This window comes from Anopheles funestus, chromosome X, assembly GCF_943734845.2.
Source record: "Anopheles funestus chromosome X, idAnoFuneDA-416_04, whole genome shotgun sequence".
Classification (NCBI taxonomy): Eukaryota; Metazoa; Arthropoda; class Insecta; order Diptera; family Culicidae; genus Anopheles; species Anopheles funestus.
Window position 1 is genome coordinate 9,261,065 of NC_064597.1, and position 13,238 is coordinate 9,274,302.

The 13,238-nt window shown below is 45.9% G+C and overlaps 1 protein-coding gene across 2 annotated transcripts in view; it reads right to left on the reverse strand.

Annotated features, from left to right (window-relative positions):
- Nucleotides 1-2,859, reverse strand: part of LOC125766591 (netrin-A-like) — a 61,851-nt gene extending 58,992 nt beyond the window's left edge. Inside the window, exon 1 of one of the 2 annotated variants that reach the window (XM_049432759.1) lies at nt 672-2,858. In XM_049432759.1, coding sequence (XP_049288716.1) covers nt 672-1,989 — 1,318 coding nt within the window. In that variant the 5' untranslated portion in view covers nt 1,990-2,858. Of the gene's footprint in view, nt 1-671 lie in introns of both variants that reach the window. The other variant, XM_049432769.1, reaches the window with a different exon arrangement.
- Nucleotides 2,860-13,238: the final 10,379 nt, after the last annotated feature.

The following is a 13,238-nucleotide window of genomic DNA, read 5'->3' on the forward strand; positions in this document are numbered from 1 at the left end:
AATATTATCCATTATCCGGTAGCACGACCCCGGCTCCGTGTTGCGAAGACGCATTAAAAGGGGCCAAACCATTTCATTTTCCCCGTCCCCTTACGACGCGGACCCTTTTACAAGCACCGCCGAGAGTATATTGGACTCTCCCATGCCGTCGTCTAGCGACACGGTAAGACACGCAAAAGGTTGTGTCGGGGTGTGTACAATATTTGCTTTAATTGACCGTAAATCAATTATTTTTTCGCCTACTGTACGCGCGTGCCGCGCGGGGTTTAGTCCACAGCCTAGGCCTGTGGACCATCGTCACCATCGGGATTGGGTTTATTACAATTATGTGAAACAGATTGTTTAGATTTGTCCACTAGTAGGGGTTTTTGCCTGGCTGGCTTAACATTTAATTTTGTGATTCGGTGAAGGGGCCAACCGGAAAAGTGTAAGGGAGAATGCGTACAAACAGTGAGCCATGAAGCAGTTGGTTGTGTATTTTTGGGTGGGGTGCAATAATTTTGTTGGATGCTTATTGTGTGGATGATGAAGAATTATACGTACAGCCTGCGTTTTTTGTTGTTGGACATATAGGAAGAGATAATTTATACACACTGACCATCGAGAAGGATCATCATCGTAAAGCCCACTGCCTTAGTGGAGTCCGTAAAGATACATAAAGCACTGCCTACCTTTGCATTCGTTGGCGTCCCGTGCATTGGCGCGTCCCCACGGACGATCGAAGTGGAACGGTTTGCAGCGTTCGCAGTCCCGTCCAGCGGTGTTGTGCTTGCAGTCACAGCTCACCTCACTCTCCTTCCCGATCGGGATGCAGCGAAAGGCATGCCCGTTACATTTGCAGCGTCCACCGACGGCAAAGTCGGAAACCGCGTAATGATGGTGCGGTTGTTGTCGCGTCGACGACCCAGACCGTCCGCTCGGCAGCAACTCCGCAGGTGGTTTGATGGATGAGTTTACCGGTTCCGATGCGTTTGATTGTGATCGAACCTGGGGCGCTTCCTCGGACTGGTAGTCGGGCGTTGTGGATAGGGTCGGGAACTCTTCCTGCTCAGAAACGTTCTGTTCCTCCTCTAGATCGCGTGGCTGCCGGCGGAAGGATGCCGGTACCTGGGCGGAACTATGCAACAAATACCAAGGATCTTCAAACGAATCTTCCGGCGGCATTTGGTGACGGTGGAAGACAATGCGCACATCGGTAGCGGTGACCCAATCCTGCAGTACGGGCGAGGAATCAAAATCCGGTGCCGACGGTCGTCCTTCCAGCGTGCTAAAAGCGATCCGTGACACACTCGGTCCGGTGCCACCGATGCCCGATTCACCGCCGTGCCGATGCGCATCGGTACAGCGTGCCTCCTGCTCGTTGGCACGCGTGATCGTCGCCCGGTTCGGTCTACCGTACACCCGCCGGCACTGGGAGCTGTAAAACTGGAACGGTTGCCACGACTTACCGTAGTCCGCACTCTTGTAAATGGCGATCGAGTCCGGTTTGATGGTACCGGGACAGAACGTAAGGCTGATGTACGTCAGCTCGTACTTCTTGCCGAGCGAGAGCGTTAGCGTTACGTTGTCCGGTGGATCGTTGATGGATGCGGGTGATCGTAGCGGTTCGGAACGCCAACAGGTAACGTTGTTCGAGTTGTTCACATCGGTCAGCGCGGTTGGTGGATAGCGTTTGCGCGGGTTCCCATCGTCACACTGGACACAGCGCGGCCGTACCTGCTGCACATCGCACAACCGCTCCAGTGTACGCTGGCCGCATGTGGAGGACGCTACCACCGGCATACCGAAGGCGCCATTTACAAAATCGGGCAGACAGCGGCGTGGACGATCCTCATCGTAGCAGGGATCGTACGCGGCATGCTTGGAGAATGTACCTTCGTCGAGTTTGACCGCGTGGGTCGGTGTCGATGCAAGCAACAGCGCGCCCAACACCAGTAGATACATCACCGGTAAGGTGAGATTATATCTCCAGGATACTGGAAACACCATATTGCACCAAGGACACGATCAAAATATGCACTACAAACTAAGATTACACCTTTAGCTCTTCTCACTTCACTACTGGGGAGATCTAGCGCAAAACATACAGTTGTCTATAACTATTGGAGATAGCGTAACTACTGTACTTTGGATATCATTTGCTACTTCCTAAACAAGTCTCAGTTCCTTCAATACGTTCAAGAATAACGATCTAGTGAATTATCGCACGAAACAATCGATCACAAACGATCCTGCGTCACTACGGAACACCGTTGGCGTTAGTATGCCATCACGCTCCACACCATCTGGTATATCCTGTTCGCGGGGTGTTTTTTTTTTGTTATTGCTCTCGTTGGGCCGAAAAGAGGCACGTATACGCACGCCCGTTCGAAGGACTTCTGCGACGCACATGCACCGATGAATGTACCGGCTGGCGACTGACTGACTAGGGGTGCAGAATTCGGCTACGTCAGGCTCATCTCGTACTCGTGCTCGAGTACGCGCGCGAGTTCGGCCGTTCGTCCGGTCTTTTCGGGAACTCCTAACCGGGGGGGAGGTCGGGTGCCGCACCATCCCCCGCAGGATACCGCGGGATGAATCCGTTGACCCGAAGTGTGCGACTTGTTTTGATGTGCTGCTTTGGCAGGTCTCAGGTTTGACAAACGCGCGCGCGGGAGGTTTTGTTGGGAAGACACTGGAAAGGAAATGAGCGAGTGCGTCCCCAGTTTTGCCGATCCAGCTGTAACGAATGTTTTGCGGTTCATTGGCAGCATCCGTCTTCGAGGGTGGGCGAATATTACGCACCACCCCGGAAGGATGCCGGGTGGCAGAGATAAGGAGCAACCACACAAAACCGGAACCGTTACCCCCTTTCAGAAGGTTACAATTTCAAGAGAGCAGGTATACATGAGTGACTGCGCACCGCGGTTTTGGATGCTGTGTCGCTCGTTTATCGTTCGGCCTCGTTGCCGTCCGTCCGTTTGGAAATGGTCGACTGGATCGTCCGAAGCGTACAGCATCTCGCTGAGTTCCACATATTGTTTCCCCTCTTTTCGCTACAGAACCGATCGAGAACGCACGCGCATTCGGACGGTGAGTGGTCTTACGGACGTGTTGCTTTCGTACCGGAGTACCCCGTACGTGCCGACTCTCGCAGACTCACAGGCGTCGTGAAGCGACGCAGATGATTGCTAGACGGTCTGTTTCGCAGTGGTCGCGAGAGACACAAAAACAATTGGAAGATGAGGACGAACGGATACGGTGCTCTTAAGAGCCGGACCGAAAATCATTTGTACACTGTTAAATAATTTTAAAAAAAATTGTGTTGTGAAAATAAAATTATTTTTTGAAGCCGGGAGCAAATTAAATGATTTTCACAAAGTAGTTTTTATATTTAAAAATTAAATTTAAATTATGTTTTAAAATATTATGACTACTTTTTAATGTTTATACACAATGTTTTATATATTTTTATAATTTATAATTATTTTATATTTAATTTTTTTATCAAAACATTACCCTAAAAATAAATTACCCTAAAAAAATTGGGGCGGCCCGGTGGTGCATGTGAAAAACGGCGCCCATCCACACGGCAGGACCGGGTTCAAATCCCATCCGGACCGTCCCCCCGTAGCATGGACTGACTATCCTGCTACGTGATAAAATAAGTCTTGAAACGTGCAGGCCCCAACCGAGCAAAAAAAAAAATTACCCTAAAAATCCCATAAAATCTAATTATATTTTAGACGAAGTTATTTCGATTACATTATTCAACAAAATATTTTCTCTTATTAAAAACGAAACTATTTTTTTTGTTAAAAAAATCATTTTTATCACCACCTCAAGCTTACAATAACAACAAAAAATGTATAAAAAATAATAATTATTTCACTCACCCGTTTTCGCAAAAACAAACAGATTACTCGTAACAACAAGCAAATTGTGCAAAATTCCACCGTGGCTATGTGTGGAAAAGCATCCCGTTTTGCATATGTATCTCCCGGTGCAGCGAATAAGTACCAGCTTACGCACCCATTCGGGGTAGAATACATGTTCCACGCCACGATATTATTGTTGCAGCGTGAATCTTAATCCGCGCCGGGAACAGACTGGATGGAAGTGTGGTACAAAACAAGTGGGAAACTACTATTTTACTGCTAGCAATTAATTCCGCCCGGATCGGTTTTGGGTGCTATAAAGTAAGGTGCACTTGTTCGGGGGTATGTTTTTTGTTTTGTTTTGCTGTTGCTCCTTCTACACGCTACTGTTTGCCGCTACTGGCTCTACTGCACGTACTATTTGTCCGACCGTTTTTAAGCAGCTTTTTGTTCGACCTTCGTGCGCTTATCGAGCGGGGCGGTTTTTCTCTGTGTCATATTGTTAGCTCTTCCAAGCTTATCATGGGAATTATTTACTTGTTGCTTTTTTTTATTAACGTTTGCTAGCTCTGTGTTTGTTTTTATTAAATAAATCTGACATAATAGAAATATGTTACAGTTTCGTTTATAGTTTGCCGGGATGCCGAGTGTTAGTACCGTGTGGAAGACCACCGTGTGGTGAATTATAATATTTTGCATTTTATTAAAAACACATTTTTTTTTAAATTTCTCCAGTTCTATTTTTACACACCGAAAGGTGAAATAGATATAATCCAAACACCCAATCTCATTAATGTGGTGGATTTTTTTCCCCCCGGTAAAACCTTTGCGATTAAAAACCAACACAGGAAATGCATAATAACGTTGTTTATGTTCCCGAAAAACTATCTTTACCTTTGGGAAATTTTTGGCACACGTAACGTTTGTACGCGCGGTATGGTAGTGATTTTTCCAAGGATTTCTGTTTGATTTCGGATCGACTATTACGCTAACGTACATCATCTGCGAACGCAGCAAAACCAGCAACTCGGTCGCTACTGTTTTGCCTTTTGATTATAATTTTTATTGCCGTACCATTTTTGCCTTTCTTCCCGCGGTGTTGGCGCGCATTCTTCCGCTTCGAACAGTGCTCGGTTTTTTTTTGGGAGGCCTTTATCGACTGGTACGCATTTCGATTGCTGCTGTCGGAAAATGCCCAGTGGCGCGGTAAGAAATGGTGAAGCGGAGAGGAGTGTTAAGTATGGCGGAAGCGCCATGTTAATTGAATTTTATCGATTCGCTAGTATAGCCAGTGGCGGTAGCCAGATCGAACAAAACTATGTACGTTTGTGCTGAAGGTAAAAAGACGTTTCTACGTGCTTATTCATTGATGTTTTTCTTCCTCCACAAAAAAAACGCAATTTCCAAATCTGAAGATGTGAAGAATTTAGCTTTTTTTATAGAGATCTCAAAACCAGATCTTTATGGACATTAGTAATTCTATATGAGATAAGTAAACATGCATTCCTGGAACTTCTGCTGTATGTTTGGAGTCCAGTCTTTATGGTTTCTGTTCAAGATCCGGTCATAAATTGCAATTCTGAGGCAAGAATTAACCTCCAAAAACCTAAAATCCACAACTTCTAAAAGTTCAACTTTTAAAGTACACACTTAGAACATCACTCCATTACACAGACATATGCAGACCTCACCAAAGCGATCATCCGACCCCGTGATGATCTTCGACACCTCTTCGATTAGGTGTGAATAGGAGCTGATAAGTGTCGCGGTTTATTCCACCATTGTTATACCTGTCAGTAAAGTCAATCCTGAGCGAGTGCCGTCGGGGTCGGCCAGAGTCACCTGGCTGTACAGCAACGCCTTCAGTCGACTGTATAGTCCTCTTGAGACGCATGCCTACCAGCCTGGACGTCCCTCTTCCCCACGCGCATTGCAGAGGTTCACGCGTCATCCAAAGTGACGTTATAATTGCTTGTACGCTGGGTCGTAGAATCGGCAGAATCTGGAGGAAGTTGTCTAGCCCGTGCACACAATGCAATCAATCGCACTCGTTTCTTCACTGCAAAAACTTTTTCCCACCGTTTCGTTTGCATCTCTTGCAAAATTCCTGTTCCCCGGGCAAAGTTTCGTACGCTCACCCTCCATGCACGTGGAGAGCAGTCGGCAAAGTTTCCAGCCACCCAGCCAATCGCTTCCCAGCCTGGTTGTCAGATTTGCACTTACGGCCGAAACCAGTCGTATGACGGCATAGCTAACATTACACCAGATATTGATTGATATCTGGCGGTGCCGGTGAAGTAAAATGTAAATATTTATTGTTACCTTCGGGTAGGACCGTGTTGCCGATCTGCCATAATGATGGTCTTCGCGTTCGGTAATGAAGATGACGATAATGACAGTGTTGAGGTTTTCTCCTGTTCCGTCTGTTTGTGCACCGGTGCGGCGTTTTTTTTGCGCACGCCTTGCTTTCACGGCAAGAGATGAGCAGAACACACAAAACGAATTGTAGAACTACTCTAGCGATGACAATCCATTATGCTCCAGATTGTCATGCAGTATCTCTGCGCAACGTACGCTTTGAGGAGCAGGACAGTGTTGCCATCTTTTGCTCATTTCTCACCCAACAGTTAAACCATTCATCTAAACATTAGCTGTGACATGTCTATTTCTTTACTTGGATTTCTTTTTCTAATTCCGTGTTAATTTCTTCACAGCATTCCAGCTCGATTGTATATGCTTAATGATTAACATTTGCTAGAAGCCCTGACAGACAGCAAAGTCTGATGTCTTACTGAGATGACATGAAGTCCCAGTACAGTGTTCTGCCGGTGTCAATTGTTTCCGGTTGTTCTTTGTGAGCTTCTATCTGTCTGTCCGTGTGCGTACTTTTTCTTACAGTAGCCTTGTTCAGAAACAGGTTAGCCGTACCTGTGTCAATCACACGTAATGTAACAATAATTATTGTAATTTCCTAATGATGATTAGGACTTTATTGCTCATCTTCGGTACGATAATTTGAGGTTCGTGATGATTATCTGTGTCACCACGGGTATGGTGTAGCGGTGTCTGGAATAGACCACCGAGATTGAATTTTTTTCCTGTACATTGTCAGAATATGTGTAGAAGTCGTTTATCTAATTCAGTCCTTTCCCGGATATCTTAGAGTAAGGGTTGTACATCAAAAATGACTCATTTTATGACAGACTACATGTAATAATTTCTCAAGCAATTCTAGGATTCCTTGGAAATTTTACTGAGCAATATAAAAATTGATAACTGACAGAGTACTGACACATCTGTCAACTTGTACCTAACTTTGCTATACCAAATCGCCTAGTGTCTTACTAGGTCACTCACATCGACTAATCACACCTGTACTCAATCAATAATGGTGTTTCTGGTAAACCGGTCAAACAATTAAGAATTTTCTCAAACCTCTTCCTGCTCTGTGCTTTGTTTAGCTCCGTTAAGCTTATTCTGGTGTAGTTGTCTAACTTACTTCCCTTTCTCGCACACGACTATTCTATCGTTTTGCAAATGAATTTCCCCATATTCATATGCATCCCAATCCTTTCTCTCTTGGGCTCCTCGCAGCCGCTTTTCATGTTCGAGCCCACATGAAAAGGTAATCCATTTTTCCGGTACTAAGCATCGTGCAAGATTGGAAACTAATCTGCCTAGCAGCGAGGTGTGCGGCAACCGGGTGAAATAATCGAAATTACAACACATACATGCACACGCATATCAACACCTTCCAGGTGTTTCCGACTGGAGATGGAAACACTTCAGTATGCATGACTCGTAAGGTGATGAATTTTACAGTGCGCTTACAACGACACCCAATCGCTCCGAACTTGGAGCTAGAAGTAATTACAGCTATCGTTACTATATTTAATTAAATTATGAATAATTTATATTGGTTTTATGGTAGCTTTCTACCAGGTCTTTGCTTTCACACATGTGCAAAATAGGGGTGCAATTTTTGGATCTGGGTTTTCAGGGGTGTGGAGGGGCTCTTCCACCATCGGGTTTCTGACGAGCGGTTACTCAAAAACCACAACTTTCAGATCCATGCACCATGTGTGACTACCTAATATACCAGGCTGTCACACCTGAACGTACTCACCCGAGCACACCATCGCTAACTTTAATACCATATTTCGGAACTTTATACAAATTTTGCCGTAGGCCAGTATTGATGGTAACTAGTTTTGATTTTCAACCATAGTGACTTCCATTTTCGCATGCTCTCCTGGAGTTGCGAAGTTGTGGCAGTAGCCTACCATTACCCCCCAAAAAACACATGTCACTTGTTTGGCTTTACTGACCACAGCTTGTCAGATGCTGTTGAAAATTGTGTTAGTAGGTGGTGAAAAGTGGACAGTGGAGTTGAATGTGTACATTGACACCCACCGGGAGTGACTTCGCAAGTCAAGAATGTCCGGCAACATATATTCTACGCATGGGCAAACTTTCGCTGTCTTGAAAATGGTAGTGTTATGAGGTTTAAAGAGGGGGAGAGGGGGAAGAATTTAGAAAAGTTTCAACAACTTACTTAGAAGCAAAGAGTAAGACAATCAATGAGGAAGAATCCAGCGGAATGTTTGATGCATGTTCAAGAACAACAAAAAACAGGAAGATAAAAGAGTGGCAAAGCAACACAAAAAGAGGCAAAGCGCAGGTAAAGATATTCCATATCAGAGGGAGTTTTTTGTTGTTGTTGTTGCACAACTTCCACATATTCAACAAACGTGACTAAACGTCTCGCTACATATTTTCCTGCCGCCGTATCTTTTGTTGAAATTCTTTAAAACTTCATAAAATATTCACCATTTTACCTCTTCCGGCCCCAGTAGCCGGAGGGGGTTTTGGGGGGGGGGGGGGGGGGGGGGGGGTGGGGGGGGAGGGCGTCCAGCTTTTCTGCCCCCCGGGATCCAGGGTTAGATGAATATACCATCGGCAACGTTTAAGCCGAAACTTCTACAGTGTCCCACAAGCAGCAATGGCGAAACAACCGAACCAAAAGTATGCATATTTCAAGTTTTGCAAATCAAAAACTCCTTCCAAGGGGAGGGCCCTAAGAGGGGAGTGAGCAATATTTGTACCTTAAGACTTCAAAACTTGGCACATTGAATCACAGAAGACTTTCGACAGCTTGGGCCTTATAAGGCGGTTGTAATCGCAGTTTCTACAGCGAAGATTTTATAAAACCTTGAGCTGCTTGTCTAACGCAATACAATCGCGCCCTCATACGATCGTTGGTGGATAGTACCAGTTACTGAAGACATTTGGTCCCAGGGTATCCTCAAACCTGGGATGCTGTTCAATGGGCATAAACCGTGTGCACCGCTCGGAAGTCGCCGGAATGGCGCAAAAATGTTGCAGATATACTGTCCATGTGTACCGAACAGAATCCACAAAAAAAACAACAACAACAAAACCCTCCGTATGCAATCGCACGACAAAAGCGATGACAATCATGGAACATATTTTTCATATTTTCTTCACGCCTTCCCCTTCCCCATGCCACCCTGTTCAATGGCACCGGCTGCACCATTGAACTTTCCATCGTTTTCACCCCTACCTCCCCCTCCCTCCGCCCCCTCCTTTCTTCCCACCCACCAAACCCTTCAGAAATCTTCTACATACCGGTTTATGCTTGTAATTTTCAATTGCTACATTAAACCCGGGGACGCGCTGTGTTCCCATTTTTTTCTCCTCTTCTTCTTCTTGGTTTGCCTCAGAATTCCAGCAGCAGCAGCACACAAACACACAACGTCGCAGTCTGCCACCGGGGGCCTTTGTTGTCGGTTTCGTATTCGCGCCAATGCGCGATTTGCAGATTTTAAAACCCGATCGCTCCACCGTTCGAACCGATCCCGTCTTTTTGCAAATCGTCCCGGTATTGCTACCAATACCGCCGGCCACTCACAGTCGCTACAATTTTTTTGATATTTATCATGCATGTATGCGTGTGTGCGTGCGTGTGTCTGTGTGGTGTAAGTATTCAGTACAGAAATGGTCCGGCAGCCCGAAGTTACAAATGGGACGGATGGGTAACGGCAGCAAACTGTGTAGCCCTTTTGCCGTTCCCGCAAAAAAGGAACGACATCTCGTATTTAATTCATCGATTCCAATCGGAAGATGTGACTGGTAGCCTTTCGGTTACCAGTCGGATATTAAAGGCAAGATCTACTTCGCTTGGGGTTTTTTTTCCCTTTTTGCCTTTTTTCTTTCTCTTCATGTCCACTTGCATGCGACGGCGCAGCAACCGGCCGGTGGTCAATAAGTTTGCTTGCATACACTTTTGGGATCACTTAATCCCCACGGCATGAAGATCGGAAACCGATGGCGTTTTCTTTTGCTTGGTCACCATAGTAAAAAAAAACTGGGGAAGTTTCGATCCATTTTATTGCCCATTGTTGATTTCGTACCAAGAAGCCGGCAGTAATGCCTGGGCCGGGAACGGTACCGGCTGTGGGTGGCTAGACTTCACGTACAATTAAGCTGAGCTGCTTTAGAAAATATCGGAACGTGTATCGTTGACTACATTTGCGGTAGTTGGACGAAAAATCGAAACCAATAAAATCTAATGGAGGTTCGGGTTATGAGGTTATGAGTGAGTACGCGAACGTGTACGTGTACGATTCGGTATACTTAATGTCGTGGGTTGACATCTGTGGCAAGAATGAATATTATATGTATCTTTGGGACTATCTAAGACCCAGCAGACACGCGTGACACTGTTCGGCATTTAATAGAAGAATCCATTAAATTTAGCCTACTTAAGGATTAGGTTGGTTAATAACTATCACGAATTACTGCTGAATTCATACAATTTTGTTGTGCTGGAACTCCCATCAAAACTGGACAGACTTCTCGTTATTTGAGGCTTACGATATGCGGCTTTCGATTTGAAGCATAAAACTATAGAGCCTATACCTTGGAGACTGATAAATTTGGTAAGTTCTTAAAACAATAATCTCGATTAACCTTGTGCTCCACATTTGAACAAATGAGACAAGATCTTCACTGATTCTGCAAATATCACAGGAACTCTGGAAAATATTAAATTTGAGAGCGAGAACCGCCTTTGTGACATGAAGAGCTGGGCTGGTAGCTAGTATTTCTAAGATATCTCTGGATCTCAAGGTATCTCAGGATCTCAAGATATCTCAAAATCTTCAGGATCCATCCCTGAATGCTTGAGAGGGTCTCTGGAAGTCATAGCGCGATGTCTTAGACACTTTACCACCAATTTCTTAATAACTCAAACTTTTTCTTCTCTACTTCATGATGATCTCTTTTGGATGAGATACTTGCAGCCGTTCAAGAAGAATCAATCTCTTCATTTAACTACCAGTCACCCCAAACTAATGGACAAAAGTAATAAAATTAGCACTTCCATACCATTTGTCAATCTTTTATTGGAGGAAATAGAAAGAAATGCATCTCAATGCTCCAAACCGATCTACAAACCTAACACCTTCAACGTCTCAAAACAAGATACGATAGCAATTGCAAGTCTCGCATTGCCCTTACGCTATTGCACCAAAGGTACGCGGAAGCACACACTCGGTCGCGTGGTTGTATCGTTTCGCGCAGTGTTTACATATCGGAGACATTTGTTAAATTATGCGAATTTATCTGTTTTAGATTCTAATCGGCAACCCCCCGGGTTTGACTGTAGCCCATATCTCACACACGGGGGTTTTTTTTTTTTTGCTGCAGCTGGGCCCGGTTGTGTCCAGTACGCCGGAGGGTACCGCCAAACCGTCGGGGCGGCAGTCTGATATGACTGAAATATTAATCAAACCGCCACGATATGATCTAATGAACGTCCTCCTTTCGGTTTCGTCTCCGCCCTCATCCCAAGTTCCTTTCGGCGCTAGTGGCGGTCCCGTGAAACTGAACACGGCAAACCGTACCGGGTTGACTAATGGCCGGCAGCCATTTAGCACCCGCATAAAGCGAGCAACCATTTTGTCACCTGCCACCGGACCATACCGGGGTTGGAAGCCAAACCTGACAGACGGTACGCGGCGAAAGCAATAATAGTTGCCACTTTATCACGCAACTGGTGGACTGAACCGGTGCGATCGATAGCGTGTAGGCGTCAGGAAGCACATGGGTTCCGTGCACACCGTCAACGGGGGGGGGGCAGATAGGTGATGGCACTCGCACCCGCCTCAACCTGGCAGAGGCTATCAGGATCAAACTCTGCTCACGTCCATGCGACCGGCAGGCATATTGATGGCCGTCACTTTGTTAGGTGACATTTGTGAGAAACTGCGTCGTCCAGGCGTTTGCGAACGGTACGCATATACGCACACGCACATACGCAGGCCGGAGCCACCAGCGATGAGGGTTTTGAAATACCAACCGGTGGTACGGTCGGTGCGTAATCCCATGCAACTATCGCCACTCGAAACCATTAGCTAATTGACTTCAGCATCGGCGCGCGAGGGTTTTTGCCTTCAGGGCTTTTTTTCCACATATCGCGCACTTCCCTGCGTACTGCAATGGTGGTGGGTAAGGAAGCGCCGTATCAACCAGCCGTATGGCACATAAATCAAAATATGGAAAACAAAACTGCAACAGTCGCGCCTGCAACCATCCGGTGGAGTTACCTGGCGGGAACCGGGGGGCCGTTAAGGTGTTAATGGGCTGCATGCATTTAGCTAATACTTGTGTAGGAACGCTGCAGGTTGCCGGACCAATTTACACCCATTTGTCCATCCCACCCCGTGATCTCCGCCAGAAGAGTCTCGCATTTGCGTCGTTCGGTTCTCACTACCCTATCGCATCGCGGCTTATCCCGGTTTTAGAATTCTTGTTGAGAATTCTTGAGAAAAAAAGACACACACTTCTCCACTCTTGAGGCTTACATTGTGGTAGGGTTAATTGATAAGCTACAGTAAATCAAATGTTTCTTGGTGTCACGATCCTGTTCCAGGTTGACATCGATAAATCTCGTAACCAACAATTAATCGATTTGCTACGGTGTGTCGCACGGCACCGTCCACAGAGTCTCCAACGTTCTCCAGTAGATTTGACAGGCCTGCGTACCTTTACCTTACAGCTCAGTGCTGTAAGTAACGGATCTGCTTCAACATCATCTGCAGGACCTCAACCTTATCACTCTAACGCCCAATGACTTGGTGATTGGATTTTTTGCATTTTATACCGGCGAATCAAAACTGCACCGTTTGGCCGGGGTTCTTTTGAGACACCTCAGTCACTTCGACACGCTCGCAGCAATACGCAAACAACCCCGTTGCCTGGGAGTTGACAGCAGGAATTCACCCAGAGACAATGAGCCCGTTGATTACTGCTGCGCTCTGATGATTAACAATGCAAATTGTGCCTCTTGCGGAAGAA